The 19,174-nt window shown below is 49.6% G+C and overlaps 1 protein-coding gene and 1 long non-coding RNA gene across 6 annotated transcripts in view; one reads left to right on the top strand and one right to left on the bottom strand.

Moving 5' to 3' along the window:
- Positions 1–18,766, top strand: part of PGAP2 (post-GPI attachment to proteins 2) — a 23,230-nt gene extending 4,464 nt beyond the window's left edge. The window contains exons 2-7 of one of the 5 annotated variants that reach the window (XM_012645728.1): positions 4,996–5,016; positions 8,580–8,754; positions 16,963–17,215; positions 17,352–17,458; positions 18,091–18,199; positions 18,360–18,766. In XM_012645728.1, the coding sequence (XP_012501182.1) occupies positions 8,590–8,754; positions 16,963–17,215; positions 17,352–17,458; positions 18,091–18,199; positions 18,360–18,490 (765 nt within the window). In that variant the 5' untranslated portion in view covers positions 4,996–5,016; positions 8,580–8,589 and the 3' untranslated portion in view covers positions 18,491–18,766. Of the gene's footprint in view, positions 1–4,995; positions 5,017–5,279; positions 5,373–8,127; positions 8,221–8,579; positions 8,755–13,060; positions 13,253–16,962; positions 17,216–17,351; positions 17,459–18,090; positions 18,200–18,359 lie in introns of those variants that run through there. The other 4 variants (XM_012645729.1, XM_012645726.1, XM_012645725.1 and 1 more) reach the window with 4 other exon arrangements.
- On the bottom strand, positions 5,016–8,008 carry LOC105811506. The gene is made up of 3 exons (XR_001137549.1): positions 7,854–8,008; positions 5,496–5,638; positions 5,016–5,175 (listed from the first exon to the last, which is right to left on the bottom strand). It is a non-coding gene; the product is annotated as an uncharacterized LOC105811506 (long non-coding RNA).
- Positions 18,767–19,174: the final 408 nt, after the last annotated feature.

The following is a 19,174-nucleotide window of genomic DNA, read 5'->3' as shown; positions in this document are numbered from 1 at the left end:
AATTTAAAAGTGAACAACTCAGTGGCATTTAGTTCATTCATAGTGTTGTACAACTACTACCTCTAGCCAGTTCCAAACATTTCTATCACTCCAAAGTAAAACCAGTTATCCATTAAGCAGTATCTCCCTGTTCCCCTCTTCTTCCAGCCCCTGATAACCACCAATCTGCATTCTGTCTCAATGGATTTATCCACTCTTACATTTTATATAAAAGGAATCATAAAATGTGTGGCCTTTTGTGTCTGGCTTCTTTCACTTAGCATGTTTTCAGGGTTCCTCTGGGTTGTAGCATGTATCAGTACTTCATTCCTTTTTATGGACAAATAATATACTATTGTATGGATGTACTACATTTTATTTATCCATTCATTGGTTGGTGAACATTTGGAGTGTTTCCATCTTTTATTTTTTTATTTTATTTTTATTTTTTATTTTTTTTGAGACAGAGTCTCACCCTCTTGCCTGGGGCGAGTGCCGTGGCGTCAGCCTAGCTCACAGCAACCTCAAACTCCTGGGCTCAAGCAATCCTACTGTCTCAGCCTCCCGAGTAGCTGGGACCACAGGCATGTGCCACCATGCCCAGCTAATTTTTTCTACATATATTTTTAGCTGTCCAATTAATTTCTTTCCATTTTTTGGTAGAGACGGGGTCTCGCTCTTGCTCAGGCTTGTTTCCATCTTTTGGCTATTGTGAATAGTGCTGCTATGAACATACATATACATGCACCTGTTTGAGTACCTATTTTCAGTTCTTTGGGTAAATACCTAGGAGTATAATTGTGGGGTCATGATAACTTGGTATTTAACTTTTTAGAAACTTCCAAACTGTTTTCCAAAGTGGCTGCACCATTTTACATTCCTACCAGCAATATATGAGGGTTCTAATTTCTCCTCTCCCACATCCTAGCCAACACTTGTTATTTTCCTTTATAGCCATCCTACAAGTACAAGGTGATGTCTCATTGCAGTTTTGATATGCATTTCCCTAAAGACTAATTATGTTGAGCATCTTTTCACTGCTTATTGGCCATTTATATCTCTCCTTTCTTGCATTCTTTTGGATTATTCCATTTTTTTCCTACTATACCAGTTCAGAAGTTAAATTATCTTTTTCTATTATTATTTTAGTGATCTCCCTAGAAATTACCGCATGCATTCTTAACTTAACAAAGTGTCATACTAGTCAATACTTTTGTGTGTGTGTGTGTGAGAGAGAGAGAGACAGAGACAGAGACAAAGAGAAAGAGAGAGAGAGAGAGAGAGAGAGAGAGAGAGACAGGCTCTTGCTTTGTCACCTGGCTGGAACACTAAGGTATGATCATAGCTCACTGCAACCTTGAACTCCTGGGCTCAAGCGGTCCTCCTACCTCAGCCTCCCAAGTAGCTGAGATTACATGTGGGTGCCACCATGCCTAGCTAATTTTTAAATTTTTTATACAGATGGAGTCTCACTATGTTGCCCAGGCTGGTCTTGAAATCCTGACCTAAAGCAATCCTCCTGCCTTAGCCTCCCAAAGTGCTGGGATTACAGGCATAAGTCACAGTGCCCAACCTAATCAATACCTTTATAGGAAGGGCAGAGTTTCCTGAGATGGAAAGAAGAGAGAACATTCCAGGCTAGATGAACAGGGAAAGAGAAGGTGTAGGGCCAAGAAAGAGCTCAGTATATCTAGGAGTGCTACTGGGACTTCATCCTAGAAGTGAAAGGGGAGCCAAAGGAAGTTTTATAGAACAAGGAAGATTTGGGTAAATACTTAGGAGTATAATTGTGGGGTCATGATAACTTGGTGTTTAACTTTTTAGAAACTTCCAAAGTGGCTGCACCATTTTACATTCCTACCAGCAATATATGAGGGTTCCAATTTCTCCTCTCCCACAGTGGAGTCACAGTGGGGCTAGAGCAAGATGACTGAGCCTGGGGTGGGTAGTTTAAAGCCATCCAAGAAGGATGTCTTGGTCATGAAAAAGATCTCTGAGAAGAACATCTCCTCAACCCAGGAAGAACACTGATTTTCCTGAGGTTTCCCAGGAGGCAGGGGCAGAATTTGGCCAGAAGCTGGATGTCTTTAGCAGTGCCTATGTCCCTGCCTCTTTACCTTCCCCAGCCATGCTCACTCTGTCCTCTACCCCTAGGCAGTTGTTCTTCAAAGGCTTTTCTTACAGCGCCTAAATCTCTGCTTGATCTATCTAAATACTGCCCATCTTTGAAAAATCCAATTCAATTAAATCAATCCAAATATTTTTGGAGCTCCTACTATATGCCTGTCCCTGGGCTAAGCTGAAAGTATTAAGAAATGAATGAACCACGTCAGGGTTCCATTCCTAAATGAGCTCCCAGGAAGGTGGAGGAAATGGGCAACAAATTATTTTGCTGCATGGTCGGAATCCTAATAAAGGTGTGATAGAAGGCCATCTAATGCTGCCTATGGAGTGGGGAGGTGGACAGATCATGGGATCTGGAGGAGGGGTATAAGGAAGAAGTTGAGTAAAGCTTTATAGAAGCAGGGAGTGAAACTAGAATATAAAATTTGTGGTTCTGGAGTAGAGTGGACTGCCAGATTATGAAGAATTTTGAATACAAGACTAAGGAATTTGCTCTTGATCCTAAAAGATGTGGGGACTTGCTAAATAATTTCTTTGCAGCAAGGGAGGGACATGGTCAAGAGGTTTAAAAGAAGAGCCAATATGTTTGAGAAGAGCCATTTGCTGTAATCGGGAGGATGAAGAAGAGACAGGATGGCAAGGAGACCAGGGAGGGAGATCTTTTATAGGAAGCTTTCCTTGAAAACCACATCCCACCTTCTCTTCCACTCTTCTGCCTCCCACTTCTATACTGCCCCCATGCTACTGGGGTACAGAACATCCCTGTGAACAAATACTCAATCTCTGGGGGGTATCTGATATGAGTGCATAGACAGAAGGAGTGGAGCAATGATTGTGGCTAAAGCTGGAAAAGGGTGGTAGTGTTTCAGGCACAGGCCTCTCTGGGGTATGTCCAGATACCAGGCAAATCCACCAGGAAGGCAGGAGACACTGGAAGGCCTCAACAGCAGCAGTAGCTACTTGGACAATGGACAAAAGCCAGTTCAGCAAACACTTAGTGCCTACTGAACAAGGGCAAGACTAGATGCTTAGATGCATGTTCAACTTCTTTATCTGTAAAATGGGTTTCATCAAACATACTTCACTAGATTATTAAGAGGATCAAATAAGAGTGTGTACATAAAAGTACTTGGCACATATTAATAGTAAGAACTCATTTTTTTCCTTCTGCTTTTCCTCACATAGATCAAGGTAGGTGAGTCTTTCAAGCTTACAGTGAAATAAACAGATTCTGAGAGGGTCAGTGACAATCAAGGTCAGACAGTTTGGAAAAAGCTCAGTTAGGACAAATTCAGACTGAAGCTTACATGTCTAGTCATAATAACCATCACATATTGTGTACCTTCCACATGCCTGCTATATTACCTTTAATTCTCACAACAACCCTTTGATGTGGATATTCCAAAAACTATTTTATAGATGAGAAAACAGAGGCTCAGAGCTATATATTGCCCAAATAACTGGAGATTTAAAAAATTAATCTAAAGAATTAGATCAGAGCACCTCGAGGTTCCAGTATTGGAGGTGGTCTAGAGGAAGGAAGAGGGAATGGTACTTAGGGCCAAGGGAACTTAGACAAGGAATCAAGATAGGGAGCAAGGGCCAGGAGCAGACACCCCTGGGATGGAGCTAGACAAGAGGATGACATGAAGCCCCAAGGCAGAAAGCCTGACTCTAGCTGCCAAAATTGGAGGGAGGTGGTTCTTTTAGTAAAGTTTTACTAGTCCATTTGCCCTGGGAACTTAAAGAACAGGATGGGGGAGAATTCGAAGTCAAGAAAAGTAGTTTTTAGAATAAGACACCTTCCCTCCAGCGTTGGACGCCCCGCCACCCCCGCCAAGTGAATTCTCTGTATCCTCCACCATTGCTCAGCCTGGGGCCTGTCACAGAGAGGGCCTAGGCCAAGTGAATGAACAAAAGTGGATGCATGAAGAGTTCTGGAAAATTAATCAACAAATGTAAACCCCATTCTGCAAAGTGGCAATTATAGCTATCTTGTGGATTAACAGTCTTTAGTGATTAAGGGAACGACCTCAGGTGCCAAACTTGAATCCTGGTTCTGACATTTACTAGCTGTGTGAGTAGATAACTTAGCTTCTCTGTTTTCCATTGGTAAAATGGGAATATTAATAGTATTTACCTCATAGAATTTTTGTCAGAATTAAATGAGATTACACATAAAAAGTTGAGTACCTGGGACATAGTGGGTGTTCAGAATGTGTTAATTATTACTGTGAAGATTTAAACAGGAAAGATATAGTAACCGTGTCTAGTTCAGAGGTCCTCCACCCCCTGCAGGTGCTCTAAAACCCCCCAGTGTACCTGCAGAGGGATTACTGGTCTCCTAACCCTCTTTCCCTGTTGGGGTAGGATGGTCTTTGCAAAGGGAGCCCATGGTATCCAGATCACGGCACCAAAAAAAAAAGATATATAAAAGGGAGCCAGGTTCTCTCTCAAGTTCCTTTGTGGGTCAGTCAGGGTCAGGGTGGGAAGAAAACCCTAGCAGCTAGTTTCTGGGTGTTAATCCTGTCCGTGTGGGGAGAGACCCAAGGCTGGGGACAGATTCTCTCCCTGTGCTATGACAGGACATAGCGCCCTCTCCTGATCAAAGGCGGGAACAGCAACGGGCCAGAGTTTTCTGGGTTGGGCCTCACCAGATCTCACTACCTGCAAAGGTGCTCTTCTCTTTGCTGAAATGTCCCCAACCGGCTCTGGGGAGCACAACTTAGGGGAGGGGCGCCGAGGCTGAGACGAAACTGGCTTAATGTTTCAGAAGGGCGAGGCTGGATAATCGGTGAGAATGGGGGTAGGGGGTAGGGGGTAGGAGGGACTGGGGTCAGAGAATGAGAGAAATCAGGGCCCTGTTGAATTAATTTTATGTTCTTTCAACAGGTGATGGAACGCAGCTGAGAGGTAAGGTGACAAGGTGACTTATCTAACATGTCAGATCCAGATGTCCAGGGCTCTTCCGGCTGCCCTCGCGCAGCTGAAATTGGTGAGGGAGTCCAGGGCTCGAGAGGCATGGCTTGAGGAGACGCCAGAGTAAGGGGGAGATCCGGAGGTCGGGGTCCCCTGAAGCAGGGAGGAGCCAGCAGAGAAGCCGGGCGCTGTTTCCTCCCTAAGTTCCGCCCCGAGCGCGCCGGGCCCGCCCCTGCCGTTCCCGCTCCGACCCGCCCCCCGGAGCCAGCCCCCGGCCCGGGCCTGGGTTGCCCCCGGGTTCTCCGGCTTCCAGCCTGCGCGGGCGCGGCGTCCCGTCCACCACCGCCTGGGTGAGTATAGGGATAGGTGTGCCAGACCGCCGGGCAACCCCACTCGGGGGAGCTCGGCCACGCGGTCCAGCCTCCGCAGGGCCGGGCCTCAAGCTCTGAGGGTCTTGGTGCCTGCTCTCCTACCGCAAATACTGCGTATCCCAGGAACTGCTGCTGTCTGGACTTGCGGAGCTGACCCCCGTCCCCTCCCCAACATGATGCTGGGTGTGCAGGAGTTGAGCTCTCTTTACTCCGCAGGGCCTCCTGGTCGGGATTCGTCCGAGGTGCTGTGGATGGAGGGCGGGGGGTGGAACCCCATAGACAAGTTTTGAATCCCAGCTCTGCCAGTTATTAGCCTGTGACCTTGAGTAAGTATTTTTAACCTTCCTGAGCTTCAGTTTCCTCCTCTGTAAAATGGAAACATACAGGGTATAGCGCCTAGCTCATAGAATTATAGCGAGGATTAAGAGACAGTGTATGTCTGTGGGGCTCGGTGGCTCACCCCTGTAATCCCAGCACCTTGGGAGGCTGAGGCAGAAGGATGGTTTGAGCCCAGGAGTTCAAGACCAGTCTGGGCAACATAGCGAGACCCTATCTGTACAAAAGAACTTAAAAAAAAAAAAATAGCCAATGGCCGGGCGCGTTGGCTCACGCCTGTAATCCTAGCACTCTGGGAGGCCCAGGCGGGCGGATTGTTTGAGCTCAGGAGTTCAAGACCAGCCTGAGCAAGAGTGAGACCCCCTCTCTACTAAAAATAGAAAGAAATTAATCAGACAACTAAAAATATATACAAAAAAAAAAAATTAGCCGGGTATGGTGGCGCATGCCTGTAGTCCCAGCTACTCGGGAGGCCGAGGCAGAAGGATCGCTTGAGCCCAGGAGTTTGAGGTTGCTGTGAGCTAGGCTGACGGCACTCACTCTAGCCCGGGCAAAAGAGTGAGACTCTGTCTCAAAAAAAAAAAAAAAAAATAACCAAACTTGGCGGTGCGTGCCTATAGTTCTAGCTACTCTGGAGGCTGAGGCAGGAGGTTCGCTTGAGCCCAGGAGTTTGAGGCTGCAGTGAGCTATGATTGCATTACTGCACTCTGGGCAATAGAGCAAGACCCTGTCTTCTGAAAAAAAAAAGAGAGAGACAATGTATATCAAATGTTGAGCAGGGTTCCTAGTACTGCATAGGCACCTAGTAAATGTGGATTTGGACTGGAGGCTGAGAAGATCTCTAGCGACTTTGGAGATGAGATAGGAATACTCCTGGGAAAGCAGTTTTAAGCTAAGTGGTACCAGTGAGAAAGTTAGAGTTGTCTGGGAGCTGAAGAACTGCCCTTTAGGTAATGAGCTCCTGGCCCTAAGGTGTAGAGGAGTGGAATGACCAAGTGGGAGGGGCCTTAGAAATAATCTAAACCACATGATTCCCATGTTGCATAACTGTGGAAACAAGCTCAGAGTGGTTAGATGGCTTGCCCAAGGTCACACAGCTAAAAGGGAGATCAGGCATACCTCTAAGAAGCAGAACAAACTGTCCCTTGAACCTCCTCATCACCTCCAGCCTTGGGTAGTGCCTGTTCATTCCCTAAAGATCTGGTCTTCAATGTGGGAATTCCAGTGGTTCCTGAGGGATCTGGGGCAGCAGGCTTCAGGGGGACTAGTGCTACTGCAACTGAAGAGTCTGGGTTTGAGCTGAGTGGGGAAGGAGCTCCCCATCTAGGGCCCTAAGGGACTTATAATTCATCTAAGGATAACCCAGGGAATGTGTTTGATCTGGGAGGCTCACCACAGCCACTACCAACTCACCAGGGATATCCCTGATTTCCCTGCTCCCAAAAGGGAGAGAGGAACTTGAGCAGTTGGGGCAGGGGCCTGTGGGCTTGCAGAGGCAGGTGGGGAAAGACAGATAAGAATGCAGAGGTGTACCACTTGGCTTGCTCTGGAATGAAGGTGGGACTGGAAAGGAGAGTCATGAGGGTGGGGCCCTGAAGAGTTGGGACTTGATTTAACTAGGCTTTTGAGCCCAGCAGAGCAGGTTGTTTACTGGGAGCCAGCACTAGCTGGGAAACAAGAAGCCTAAATTCCAGGGATGGCTTTCCCTCGGACTCAGTATATAGCTTTGAGGAAGGGCCTTTCTCTCTCTCTGCATCTTGGTTTCTCTATCTTTTCAGTGGGAACAGGGCTAACTGGCTCATCTATGTAGGATTTGGTTTTTCCTTTTCTTCTTCCTATGGGCAGGTACCCGTTCTCCCTCCCTCACTCCATTCCTAACCTGACCTTTCTGCCCAGAGCTCTGACGCAGAGAGGAAAGGGTCAAGAAAGGCCAGAGTTGCAGACTGTAAGTCCTCGTGGGCCCCACATCTTCCTACTGCTGGCTTTTCCATCTAGTTGCTATATGACCCTGAGCAGATTCCTGCTTTAACTTCCCTGTGGGGTTGGTGTATACTTAGCTATTACAGTTCCTGTCCTTAGTGACCCTTGTCTGGAGGGGAAATCACAGTGCTCAGGAGCCCTTACCTATTCACAGGAAGGTGGTGGATAGGCCCCTGGGCACTTGGAAGCCTCCAGAAGCTGACCAAGCAGGTCTCTCCAGCAAACAGCAAGCCCAGGCTAGCGCCAGGCCTGATTCTGCAAAGCCTTTCACCCTCAGAGCACGTGAGGCAGCAGGCGGGGACAAGCAGCGGGTCAAAGTTCTGTTGGCTTCCATGGAGTCCCTGCTCTGTGACTGCGGTGCAGGCACACGGAGCACACAGAACCTGGCAAGGGACTGAAGGTGCAGGTGGGCCTTAGGCCAGTGGGTGAAGCAGTGAGAGCTGATGAGAGGCCTGGAAGATTGGAGGCTGGGCCTGAGGCTCAAAGGCTCGGGGGAGGAGATGGTCCACCGGTAGGTTTTAGGATTGGTTCTTAAAACAAAGAGAGACTAGTTAAGCCAGGTCCTGTAGTCTTAAGGCCTGTCAGGCCAGGCAGAAGGGTGAGGAGAAGGTCTCCCAATCTATTCAAGCTTCATCCTAGCACAGATTTGGCTCATTGTCTTCTCTCCGAAATTGAGGTGGAATGTTGTCTTGGGATTCTGAGTCAGTCTTCCTCACCCAGGGCAGGAGCTATCCAAGTTTAGGTGAGTTCTTTCTCAGACTCCCTACCCCACAGTGTAGCTAAGTTTAGGGCTGAGCACAAGGGCTGACTTCACCACTGAGTCCTAGCCATACTGCCTGAGGCCCTGACAGCATGCCACTCCATCCCTAGGTCTGACAAGATGTACCAGGTTCCACTGCCGCTGGACCGGGATGGGACCCTGGTCCGGCTCCGCTTCACCCTGGTGGCTCTGGTCACGGTCGGCTGTCCATTTGTCGCCTTCCTCTTCTGCATCCTCTGGTCCCTGCTCTTCCACTTCAAGGAGACAACGGCCACACACTGTGGGGTAGGGCTTGGGGGGCACTGATACCTTATATTCAGGTCCATCTGGATCTTCTTTGGCTCCTGAATCTGTTTTAACAGGATTAGCCAGCTCTCCAGTGGGGACCATCAAACATACAGGGCTCCTGGGGGATTGCCTGCAAATTGATGCCTCAAGGATTAGTTTCTTTCCACCTTCCATGAAGGTTCTAGGGGATGGAGTCAATGAAGTGAGCAGCTCCATAGCCCACGACCCAATCCTGACTTGATAAAGGAGCAGATTCTGGAGCCCCAGGGTTTTCTTGGGGGTAGAGAGAGAACAGGATTGGGCTAGGTGCGGCAGGGTGGGCTTATGCCTGTCTCTATGGGAATGTGATTTTGTATATATGTGTGTATGTGATTGTTAGGGACATGACTGTGTATGATGGTTTTGAGTGGGGTATGTGCATGAGCAAGACTATCTCTGTGCCTGTCTGTATGGAGGCCTGATGATGTGTGTGTATATGTGTTGTGGGGTAGGTCCCATACCCCTTGAGGTTCCATAGATGACTGACTGTGTACCTCCTGGACAGAGATATGGGGTGCTGGGCCAGGAAGAAAGATGTGAGAGGCCAGGCGCGGTGGCTCACGCCTGTAATCCTAGCTCTCTGGGAGGCCGAGGCGGGCGGATTGTTTGAGCTGAGGAGTTCGAGACCAGCCTGAGCAAGAGCGAGACCCTGTCTCTACTAAAAATAGAAAGAAATTAATCGGACAACTAAACCTATATAGAAAAAATTAGCCGGGCATGGTGGCGCATGCCTGTAGTCCCAGCTACCCGGGAGGCTGAGGCAGAAAGATTGCTTAAGCCCAGGAGTTTGAGGTTGCTGTGAGCTAGGTTGATGCCATGGCACTCTAGCCCCGGCAAAAGAGTGAGACTCTGTCTCAGAAAAAAAAAAAAGAAAAGAAAAAGAAAGATGTGAGAGTTCTTTCTCTGTAGGATATGGGAGTAAATGGGCTAGACTTGTGTTGACATCCACTGACTCTGTATTACCTGAGACACAGAGACTAAGCCTTGGTTTCCCCGTGTCTAAAATAGAGTTAATAATCCTGTCCTGCTCCTCCTTCTCAGGGCTAGTATAGAGCTCTAGGAAATGTGGGATGATGGTCTGGGCAGTGTGAAGGGTGAGGAGCAGAAGGAAGAGGGGGAAGAAGAGATTTTCAGATTGGAGGGCAGGCAGGCGATGAAGTTAGCCTAGGGGCTGTAGGTGTGGAAGAGGCAGGGCCTGGACATGGGCCCTTGGGCTAGCCTTGGAGAGAGCTCTGAAGGCCCCCAGCCAGCTGGATCCCCCCTTCCTATAAAGAGCACCTGCTCCAGAGAAAGGGCTAGGACTAGCAGTGGGGTCTGGCTCAGAGTAAGGGGTGGAGGCCCACTTCTTTTGTTCATATGACTTGAAATTTCCCTTCTTCCTGATGTGTCAGTCGGTAGACGTGGGCCTTGAGATGTGGGTACACAGTCTGATGAGACCTACAGCTGAGAACTATCAGAGGAACAGGACTGGAAGAAAAGGGAGTGACCAGTTTATCGGAGGGGGACTATCACCCTTTCCTGACATAGTGCTTAACCTCAGATAAGGCGTTAGATCTTCCTGTTACCCTGGCCAACTCTCATTCATCCTACAAAACCCTGCCCAGGTGTCTCCTCCTCTGACAAGCCTTCCCTAGTCTCCTTGGAGCAAACTTAATCACTCCCTCCTGTGGATGCCAACAGTTCCTGTGTTGTCTCTCATACAGCTCTATCGTATCACATTTGTGTCTGTCTTACCTACCAGACCAGGATCTCCTTGAGGGTAGACACTGCATCTGAGTTAGAAAGTATTTTTTGAATAAATGAATAGAATTCCCTAGCCCAGTGCCCTGGGGAAAGGAAGGCATGGTATAAGGCATTCATAGTCCAAACAAAATTTATTTGTTCAGCATGTGGAGTTAAACAGACTAGGCTGTTTGCTCTGCCCCTTGTGGCTGCCCTGGAGGGCTAATGGGACCAATAACCTCAGCATACCTTGCACAACTATTATCCATTCTTGGCATACCACTTAGGGAACTAATGCATAGGTAGTTGCTGGAGGGGTACCTGGCCCCTCCGGAGCATAATAGGCCTAGTGACCATGGGGGTATTTTGTCCCCACTCCTTGGGACTACCCTGTTGGATCCACCAGGCTAGGATTTGAATTCCCACCCAGAGTATTCCAGGAATGGCCAACTCCAGGAATAAAAGAAGCAACCTAGTTCAATATATCTATATTTATGACTTTGCCTCTGCTTGCACATCCCCAGTGATGAAGAGCTTCCTTTTGCCCTAGATAGTCTATTCTAAGGAATCTTAATAACTAACAATTAGCAAGTTCTTTCTTTTAGTGAGCATATACTTTCTTTCTGGTGAATCTCTGCCCTGGCCCTGGCACTGCTTTGGTAGCCATAGAGCTACTCTTTCCTCCTGGCTTCAGATCAGCCCTGCAGAGACAAGAAAGCAGTAATGAGGTCCCTGAATCTGTCTTCTTAGGTAGCATAGCTCCAGTTCCTTCAGGCAACGCTCCCAGGACATGATCTCCAGGCTCCTGCCTACCCTGAATATGCCCTTGGACTTGGCCCAGTTAGTCGCTTTCTCTCTATCCTGGGCCTTGATCTGGGCATAGGACTCCAGGCGGCCTGGGCAGTACAGGCAAAAATGGGACTGTTCATTTCTATTACTCACTGGAGACTTCTGCTGATGCAGCCTGAGCTGCCGTTAGCTGTTTCTGCATGGGTACAGGCTAGATACTGATATCTCATATTCAGGACTGTCAGATCTCTTTTGGATCCTGATTCTATTATCATAGTATTAGCCAGTTCGCCAAGGAGGCCCAACAAACGTACTCAGTCCTGCTTTAACAAAAAAGGCCCGGATCCCATTCTGCTTTCTCTTCATTCCTAGAAACCTAACTATATCCCTGGACACAACCCTGAGAAAGGCCCCCACCCCCATCCCTGGCAAGGAAGCTGCTGTGGGCTGACCTTAGCCGCTATCACTTCTTAACTTAGCAGAGTGTTCCAGGATTTATAATGTGGCCTTGTTGATCCAGGGAAGGCTGTGTGCTTGGGCAGGCATGGAGAATTGGGCACTGTGGGCGGGAGGGCAGGCCCTGAGGACCTAGGGGTGGGACCCTCTAATCTTAACACAGTCTCAGTCCAGCAAGAGCCCTCACTCAACCCAAGTCCCGGATTCTGCAGCACCTAGTGTGAGTGTTTCTTAGTGAGCCCCCAACCCATCCCTGATGCCGAGCTAGACTAGTAGACTGGGATCTCCTTAATGTAGGGGAATATGAGTCCCAGGGGGAGATTTGGTCCTAGGCCTTTTAATACTAAGCTATCTCTGTCTGCCCCCTTCTTGCCACAGAAGGGAGCCCAGCTTAAGGGGTCATGGTAGTTGGGGCAGTATGGGTTGGGAGGGAGTGCCTTGCTAGCAGGGAGAAAGAAGTAGAAGCAGCTCAGCTCTGCCCTGGTTGGGGCTAGGTCTGGCCTGGACAGAGGCTTCCTGGGTCTGGCCCAGGACAGCAGGCTCAAGTTGTGGAGAAAGTTCCCATGACCCTCAGATTCCCCCAAACCTTGGATTGGGTGACATTGGGTCCCCTCAGAGGGGAAGGAAATGGGTATCTGGGCCTCCACAGGGACCCTGATATTTTGGGATCAGGCTTCTATTGGCCTGAGGCTTAGATCATTCAGTGCCTGGGGGTGGGATGGCTGGCAGCCTGTGGCCTCACTGAAATGGGTTCCAGGGCACTCCTACTGTTCCTAGTTGAAGTTGGGTAAGGAGCAGGAATGTGGTCAGACAGGGTCAGTGGGAGGGCTTTAGCCAGTCTAAGCCAAGGATCCTTTGTCTAGGTGAAGGAAACCTTGACTTAAGTTGTCAGGTGACAAGAAGCCTTCATCCTGGTGTTTGAGTTCTGGGCCTCAGTTTCCCCTTCTGTGGAATGGAAATAATAACATTTCCATCATTGATCCTTCTCTCGAGTTGCTGTGAGGGTTGTGAGAGAGAGATGGGCCATCAGAGCTCCTGTGTCCAGGCCACTGGGGACCTCTATTCTCCAGGCTCTTCAGGAGGTGGACCTAGAATATCAGTATGCCAAGGGGATTCCTAAGACCTGACCCTGCCTGTCTCTGCTGCTTCTCCTTCTCTGTACTGTCTTCCTTTTTCCCTTGTGCCCTTTCTACCCTTTCTGTTCTGGCTCTTTCTTATACTCTGAAGAGCCAGCTCTGGAAAAGGCCCCACTTTCCCATGTCCAGGTATCCTATCAGGCCGCAAGTGTGTCCCTTGCCCTGCTTGAACCACTTCCTACAGGATGTTCTCTGCGGCCTCCCAGCCCTTGGACCCCGATGGGACTGTATTCCGGCTCCGCTTCACGGCCATGGTCTGGTGGGTCATCAGTTTCCCTGTATTCGGCTTCTTCTTCTGCATCATCTGGTCCCTGGTGTTCCACTTTGAGTACACGGTGGCCACTGACTGTGGGGTGAGTGCCAGGCTTCCCAGCCCCTGGGTCAGGCCTAGGTCAGGAGATGGCAGTAAGGGTGGAATCAGAGAGTGGAGAGAAGGTGGAAGGTGAGAGAGAGGGGAAGGGACAAAAGGGGAGGGAGGGGCAAGTCAGAGTTAGGGAGAATATAGGGAGGAGAGATGCAGAGAAAGTAGAATCACAGTCCTCTAGGAGTTGGAAGAGGATTATAAAAAGTACAAGGAGCAGGGGAAGGGAGTGATGGGGGAAGGCAAAGGGTTGGGAATGGGCAGGAGAGATCATGAAAGGGAGAGGAGGCTGAAGAAAGACCAGTTTGAAAAGGAAGCCAGGACTGAGGAGGTAAGATGAGGCCAGGAGACAGGAGATACAGCAGGTGGCTTTAGCCCAGACGAGGTAACTGACTGTAGAGGATCCTCAGCCCTGATCTGGGGTCCTCAAGCTTTGTTTTTCTCACTGGCAGCCCCAGGCCCCACAACCTGTGTCCACTCAGGCTTCTGCCAGCCAGAATCATGGATGGACTTCTTGCCTCCCAGATCAGTCCTGAAGGCCCAGGGGTAGAGGTTCTGTGTCAGGGGCATGGAATTGAACATGGACTTGCCCTTAGCATCTTGTTCCTGCCAGAGTCAGTCCTTAGACACAGACAGTCACGACATAGTGAGTTGGGATTCCTGTTGTGATTAAAGGGAGTACAGGGACTGTAGGGCTCAGAGGAGGTACTTAACCAGCTTGGACATTGGAGAAGACTTTCATTCTGGAGGAGGGGGCATTGTTGCTCTGAGAGTGAAGAAGGATCTTTGTGAATGCCAGGCTCATGACTTTGTATTTTATCCAGAGGGCAGTAGGGAGCTTTGGAAAGATTTCAAGCAGGAAAGGGACAGGATCAGATTTGTGCTTTAGAAGATCATTCTGGCTCCTGAATGGAGAACAGATTTAAGGATAGGGGCAAGAGTAGGGAGACCAGCGAGGAGGCTAATGCAATAGCTCATGCTGCTAGGGAATCCAGAGCTAAGATGGGGACTGTGAGGATAGAGAGGAGGGGATGGAATCTAGAGAGGAGTAGCAAGTAGGATTGATAGGAGTTGAAGTTTTTGTCCAGTTGGCAAGGGGTGGGGGGCAGTAAGGTAGATAAAGAAGTTATTTATAATTTGGAGGGACTTTTACCTGAGGCCAAATGATTTACCTAATGGTGAAATATGAGGTGCTATGGTAGGGGATTTTTTGGAACTCTCCCCTTATACCATGTGAGTTTCTGACCTACTACCCTATCAGAAAGGGATCACCTACCCATCTCTCAGTCCTCTTAGCTCTGGGCTCATGGGAAAGTTTGGGGTGAGCTGTGTGCCTGGTCTCTGATAGTTCCTGATGTTGCTTGCTGCTGGCACAGTTGTTGGGTGGGGAACTTGTGTGCTTGGGATGGGGCTGAGGGTAGGGGTATATGTACCTGATTTTGTGTGTGTGTGTGTACACATGATGGAAGAAACAGTCCCTGCTCTTAGAATCCTGCCTCTGCCCATAATCTGAGAGGAGCTCGTGAAGACAGATCCAACAGCCTGTCTCTCTCTTCCTCCTGAGGCCTCTGCCAAACTCTCTATCATCTCTGCCTGATACCTGTTGCCAACATTGGTGAGACTTCAGGGCCTTTGAATGCTTTGGGCTCTCCCAGTCAAGCTTTAGATGCTGGTCCTGTTCCCCTTAAAGTAGCTGAGATTGGGGAGGAGTTTTCAAAATGATTATTTCAGGATGTGGAGGCAACACTGTCACTAACCTAACTCAAGGGAACAGAGAGGCAGGAAAATCAAGTAAGGAGACTTGATCTTAGAAGAGTGTGGTGAAGATAAACTTCCTACTTCTCACCTATAAGCAGGCCTTCCCATGCTAGATGGCCATGTAGCTCACAGCCTGTTTGCAGGCTTTTCAGGGAAGTTTGTCTTTTGAAAGCCATCACTTACTGTACCCACTGCGTGCGAGATACTGCAGATGCTTTACTGCATTATATTTAGAGTTCATAATCACCCTGCAAGGTAGTTTTATCCCCATTTTACCAGTAAGGAAGTTGAAGCTCAGAGAGGTAAAGTGACTTGCTGAAGGTCACCCAGCTAATAAAGGCAGAGCTGGAATGCAGACCCGACTTTATGCAGCTCCAAAGCCTCCCTGGTGCTTCTTCACTGATTACTCAGAGTGAATATCTGAGTCTGATTTCAAGCTATGGCCTTGAGAGCAGCATCTTTTCTCTAAGAGCTCGGTACTTAGCCTCCTCTGATAGTGCTGAGGAGAATCCATCTCCTTTTTTGTGGAGGCTGTGAAGCCCCTGGCTGGTCCTGCCCCTACCCTTGCCCTGTGAGCTGCCTCCAGCATTGCTCACCTTTCCAGCAGTCTGGAGACCCATTCAGCATTTTTACTGGAAGAAACGAAGGAATCTTTCAGAACTCTGTCTCTGCAGACTGGTCCCTCCATAGTTAGAGCAGGTCATTCCCTTGCTAGGTCACTGGGCTATGGCAGTGTCCTGACCTTGTTAAAGGGTCTAAAAAAGTCCATGGAAAGTGTAGGCAATGGACTGGTACCTTCTACAGTCTTGGAATCTTTTAAAAATGCAGATTCTCACTTTCCAGACCTGCATTTTCACAACCCCCCAGTGAGTTGTAAGCGCTATTAAAGCTTGTGAAGCTCCGTTCTAGGCCCTAGAGTCTAAGAGATCCTCCTCCTGTCCCTGGCTTTCCTGTCTCCTTCTAAACTACTGTTCATTCATCCCTCATCTTCTCACCTCTCATACAAGCAACACACCAGTCTTTGCAGCCCTGTAAGTATCATCTCTTCTTTCTTTCTGCACCTTAAGCAGTGAGGCTTTAATTCCTTAAGGCTGTGGTCCCCAACCTCCAGGACATGGCCTGGTACAGTCAGTGAGCTGTTAGGAACCAGGCTGCGCATCACCGCCTGAGCTCTGCCTCACTGCTCCCACCCAGGGCACCCCCCCATCCCTGGAAAAATTGTCTTCCATGAAAGTGGCCCCTGGTGCCAAAAAGGGTGGTGACTGCTGCCTTAAGGAACGAGGAATTCCAGGCATTGAGAAAGATGGATGGAGGAGATACAAAAGAGAAGGGTCATTTTCTTAGATTATATCAGGTTAGGAGCAACTGCTTTCTTAAACATCATCAGGGTAGGGGTACCCTTCTGGCTGAGCTCCCCAGGATTTCACAGCATCCTCTACCACTTTGGTACACCTGCCCAGAGGAATGAATGGAGCTGGGAGCAGTCAGAGGAACATCTTAGCTGGGCAGTGAATTCAGCACTGTTCCAAGGAAGCTTAGATGGTCTCTAACTCATCCCTGTCTTCAGGTCTGAATCTGGGGTCCTGGACTCCTGGAACTCAAGCAGGGTCTTATGCGAGGCACAGCTTTGAGCTATGGGCATAGGGAGCATGTGAACCCATCTATACACTGCCCAGATACGTGCAGGTTTAGTGTGGGGGGAGATGGAGAAGGTCACAAATCCCAGGCTGGCTGGGGAATGAGAACCCAGCACGTTGGGACTGGGACCTGACCTGGAAGGAGAGGTCTAGGGGAGCTGTGGGGGAACCTAAAGGACTTACTGGAGGGGAAGGCGCTGGAACAGAGCCTTCTGAAGGCAGGGGTGATTTTGACAGATGGAGAGAAGGCTCTCCAGGTGGGCGGGGCCAGCGGAGGCAGACACCCAGACAGGTCACAACCCTCCAGGTACCCAATTACCTGCCCTCGGTGAGCTCGGCCATCGGCGGGGAGGTGCCCCAGCGCTACGTGTGGCGTTTCTGCATTGGCCTGCACTCGGCGCCTCGCTTCTTGGTGGCCTTCGCCTACTGGAATCACTACCTCAGCTGTGCCTCACCATGTCCCTGCTACCGCCCACTTTGCCGCCTCAACTTCGGCCTCAACGTTGTGGAGAACCTCGCGCTGCTAGTGCTCACCTATGTCTCTTCCTCAGAGGACTTCAGTGGGTGCTCGGAGGAGGGAGGAGTGGGGAAGGGCTCAGGGAGGGGACATGCCCCGCCCCTTCCCAAACTTCCCGCGTAGGGGTGTGGGCACTCCCTGCCATGGGGTGCGCACTCCCAATCCTCCTTTCCCTCCAGCCGTCCACGAAAATGCTTTCATTGTGTTCATTGGCTCATCCCTGGGGCACATGCTCCTCACCTGCATTCTCTGGCGGCTGACCAAGAAGCACACAGTAAGTCAGGAGGTACGGTCTACCCCTAGTAGGGCTCCAGACGGCCCACAAGAAAATCAGAGATATCTGTCCTCAGGATGCGGGTAATGGTGAGGCGGGAACTGGAGTTCTAATGGGAACCCTGGCAGAGGGGTGCTGGGGTTGGGGCTGGGCCTTGGGGACAAGTGTAAAGAGATTGGTCAGAATCTAGGACTGTGTTTGGGTCCTAGCGTGGGAGAATAGAAGAGATGGAGGTTCCAAATGGGGGTAAAAAGGGGCAGCACCCGGGCTGCAGTGGATTAGGAACAGTGTCAGGGATTGTGGTCTGTAATACTTCCAGTGCCCCACCCACATGCAGGCCTTTCTTTTCCCTACAGTTTCTGGAGATGTAGGGATGGTGGGTGGCTCCAGGTAACTGTCCTCCATCCTCCTGAAGTGGGAATGGCAGGGATAGCACTGCTCTTTGGCCTCATCACTCCCCCAAATGCAGGAATGTGAACTTGTTCATCACTCCTGCTGCCCCTGCCTGTGCCCCCTTCCATGACCACTAGGGGGAACAAAGAGAGGTAAGGCCCAGCCGTTAGGAGCTGGGGCTAAAAGGGGAGGCTTTTACATAGCCGACAAGCTGCAAAGCTGCAGAAAGATGAGACAGCCTGTCCTCCTAGGATCGAAAGTCCTACAGCTGGAAACAGCGGCTCTTCATCATCAACTTCATCTCCTTCTTCTCGGCGCTGGCTGTCTACTTTCGGCACAACATGTATTGTGAGGCTGGAGGTGAGGCCAGGACAGGATCCATAGGTGGTCATAAGTGGATATGGGGCAGTTGCCATTGTTTTCCCTGTGGTGGACTAGTGGTGTGGTGATTTATCAAGAGGCCCCTGAGGAGGGGTAACGGGAGCTTCACTATGCCCTGTTCCTTGTGTCCTCACAACAGTGTACACCATCTTTGCCATCCTGGAGTACACAGTGGTCCTAACCAACATGGCGTTCCACCTGACGGCCTGGTGGGACTTCGGGAACAAGGAGCTGCTCATAACCTCTCAGCCTGAGGAAAAGCGATTCTAAACCCTTCTGTTCTGCTCGGGAGGAGGCAGTCCACTGCCCAGAAAAAAGAAATAAGAAACCACTCTGGCCTTCCCCACCCCATGTCCTCTCTGGGCCCTACTGAAGATGGGGGAGGGAGAAGAAGGAATGGCCTAGGCCAAGGCTGACCCCAGGGCTGCTGGCTGTTCCTTCTCCCCCTCATATGGGCACAAGGGCCCTCAAGCAACATCACCCTTACCTGAGAGGCCTCAAGAAGCTGAGCTGGCAAGAGAGCTCCACCATTTGGTGCTAAAAAAAGCTGTGAGGTTCATGACCACTATCTAGTTCTTGGCTCTTACATAGCCACCTTTTGCTGAGGTCAGGAACCACTGAGCAGTGGCTGCTACCCGAATACTGCAGGCATTTCTCTCCACGGGGTCATTCACTTGACTAATGTATCTAATGATCTACTGTGCACATGCAGGCCTGTGGTCACGGTCCCCTGATGAAGTTGCCCAGGTGTTCTGGTCCTGACTTCACCTCTTTGATTTGGTATATGCCCTAGGGTGTGCACACTTCCCTATCTGAGCCTCAGTGTGTCCATGTGTATGATGGGGGGTGGGTATGCTGTATGATTTCCAAAGGCTCTGCCAATTGTGGTTTTGACATCATCCGATGGAGGTGGTGTTCTGTACCTAAAGGATGACCTATTCCAGAAAAGTACCA

This window comes from Propithecus coquereli, unplaced genomic scaffold (genome assembly GCF_000956105.1).
Source record: "Propithecus coquereli isolate 6110/MARCELLA unplaced genomic scaffold, Pcoq_1.0 Scaffold235, whole genome shotgun sequence".
NCBI lineage: Eukaryota > Metazoa > Chordata > Mammalia > Primates > Indriidae > Propithecus > Propithecus coquereli.
This window is presented reverse-complemented; position numbering and strand designations above follow the sequence as displayed.